Source organism: Panthera tigris, chromosome C2, assembly GCF_018350195.1.
Source record: "Panthera tigris isolate Pti1 chromosome C2, P.tigris_Pti1_mat1.1, whole genome shotgun sequence".
In the NCBI taxonomy this organism is placed as follows: Eukaryota; Metazoa; Chordata; class Mammalia; order Carnivora; family Felidae; genus Panthera; species Panthera tigris.
Genome location: NC_056668.1, coordinates 14646242 through 14648608, shown reverse-complemented (window position 1 = coordinate 14648608; position 2367 = coordinate 14646242). Strand labels below are relative to the sequence as shown.

The 2367-nt window shown below is 41.3% G+C and overlaps 1 protein-coding gene across 1 annotated transcript; it reads right to left on the bottom strand.

Annotated features, from left to right (window-relative positions):
- Positions 1-1153: 1153 nt before the first annotated feature.
- On the bottom strand, positions 1154-1768 carry LOC102948670 (keratin-associated protein 27-1). Its single transcript, XM_007075063.1, has one exon. It carries the CDS (start codon positions 1766-1768, stop codon positions 1154-1156), a length of 615 nt encoding a protein of 204 aa, XP_007075125.1.
- Positions 1769-2367: the final 599 nt, after the last annotated feature.

The window sequence follows — 2367 nt, the reverse complement described above, 5'->3', positions numbered from 1 at the left end:
TCAGACCCAGGAAAATCTGACTTCAGAGTTCATGCTCTTCACCACTCCCGTATGTCACTCCGAAAACCGAGAACTCCATTTAAGAGCACACCCATAGCTTCTCAATAGCCAAGCTATTCTAAGCAAAATTAATGTATCTCCACACATTCTGGCCCCACGGTTTTATGATCTTCATACTGAGGATGTTCCCTTTCTGCTGCTGACTACCACAACCATGTTCTTTTATTCTGCTTGATACTATACAAACAATTGTAATGGAACATATTCTCTTTTTTTTTTTCCTTCCAAATAGTTATACCATTTTCATCTGGTGAAAAAGAAAACCCAGTAACGTAAAACCCACAAAAGTGTTGAAGAAAAATAATGTGACCATTAAGTTTGTAATTCTAAACGCAGTAAATTTATTTAACATGAAGAGTGTTTTCCCAACTCAGAAAACACTTAAGAAATAGTGAAAAGAAGAAGACGGATAGCAGAAATGCAGTGGATCCACTAAGCCGGAGCTCATTATATTCAAAGCTCTCTGGCTACTATGTGGTTATGAAGTCCATGGAAGTGAAATTGAAAATTCTCTTGCACTTTTCCAGCAATAGATTCAATCTCACAGTTGACTACAAGAGAGTTGTGATACAGCAGATAAAATAGTGAATGGACAGGGGGTAGATACAGATTTCAACTGCGGTTCTGATGTTATTAACAACACGGACAACGTCTGATAGAGTTGAACCCATCAGATTCATGGGACTAGACAGGGTTCAGGGTCCCTTTAAACTACAATATAATCTAGATTTCTGAGATTAGGTGCACATTACATTTATATATTATAATAAACCAGATTCAGTGCTAAGTGTTTCCGCTGATAATAACCAGTACTCATGTTAGTTACTGGTTGCAACTCTAAGTGCTCTGCGAATAGTGTCCTCGTGACCTAAAATATTTAACACGCTTCCCAATCCCAGCTTCCTACCAGAAATGCCCCAAAGAGCAAAAACCAAAATCTTTTCTCTTTGTAGACAGCAAAAGACCTGTCCATTCACTCACAAACACACAAAACATAATACGTATTTAGAGAAATAAAAGTTCCTAGATACCTTGGAAAATCAATTTATCTGAATTAGACTATGTTATCTCCTCTACACATTCTCTGCATTCTTCACTTACTAGGCAGTTGCAAACCACCAGTAACACAGCAGGTTGGCTCATAAGTGTTAGAAGAAGATTCCAGGAGTTGTGGCCCTGGTGCGACGTAGACCGGAGGCCTACAGGAACCGGATTCAGGGCTCTGAGATTGACATTGGCCAGGGTCACATTCCAGAGTCTGACAACTCTTAGACACATAAGTCTTGGGTGGACAACTCTTTGCCACGTGGCTCACAGGCTGGCAGTTCTGGACTATAACTTTCTGGTTGCTTCCTGACTGGCAAGGCTGAGAAACACACGCCAACATTGCTGAGGAACGTCCTGATTGGCATATTGTCTTTTCACGGGGCCTGGAATTAGAGCGAGTTGTTTGGAAAACTCTGGGGAGGCAAGCACTTTGCATGCAGCTCTGCTCTGTGCCCAGTTCCTGTTTACAGTTGGGCACTTTGCAGCTGGTAGTTTCACTGCAGGTTTCTTGAAAGTCGTCCAGGAGCCAGGTCCTGCCATGGCAGCTGCTGGGTAAAAAAAATCCATCTTCAAAGCTTATGAGCTTAGACCCATGTACAATGGCAGAGAGTGGTGGGACATTGTAGAAGTTCCTGGGCGAGTGGCCTTGGCTCTCGGACATACTGTTGAAACCCTTGATTGAAGTCGGTCTTAAGGACCCAGCATGCCAGATCTGAAGATTCCTTTTTGGCGAGATTATATACTCAGAAAACTGGGTGTTGGCTTCTTCTCAAGACTCCTTTCCACCTCATTGCTTAAGCTAATTTGAAGTATAACATCTCATTAGCACTTTGTTTAGTAACATATGAAGATAATGTCCTATTAACAAAGAAGCTGATCAGTTTTGAGTCCTCAATATAGCTTTCATGTTGGCCCCAAAGCTGACTCATACGGGTGGAGTTTGTCAAATATGAGTCCCAACATGCCTCCCAAGCTAACACTCTTTTTTTCTTAGTCACCATGACTCTCCATATTGGTAAATGGACAAAACAAATGTATGTGGAAATAGCCAACTGTGTACTAATCAGTATTCAGCACTAGAGTTTTCAGAGAGGCTCTTTTGGCAAAAGAAAATAACGTGATCAAGACATTTTCAGTCAGAAGCCAATCCAATTAAACCAACCCTCATTCTACTCAGATCTTTGTCTGTCCAATTGATCAGGATGTGTGAAGGACTCGACAATGAGATCTTTTCTTACTGTTCACCCAAAGTACTGACAG

What these genes read in the sequence shown, in the direction of transcription:
- LOC102948670 (XM_007075063.1), bottom strand. Translation starts at nt 1,768, where the DNA reads ATGTCCGAGAGCCAAGGCCACTCGCCCAGGAACTTCTACAATGTCCCA.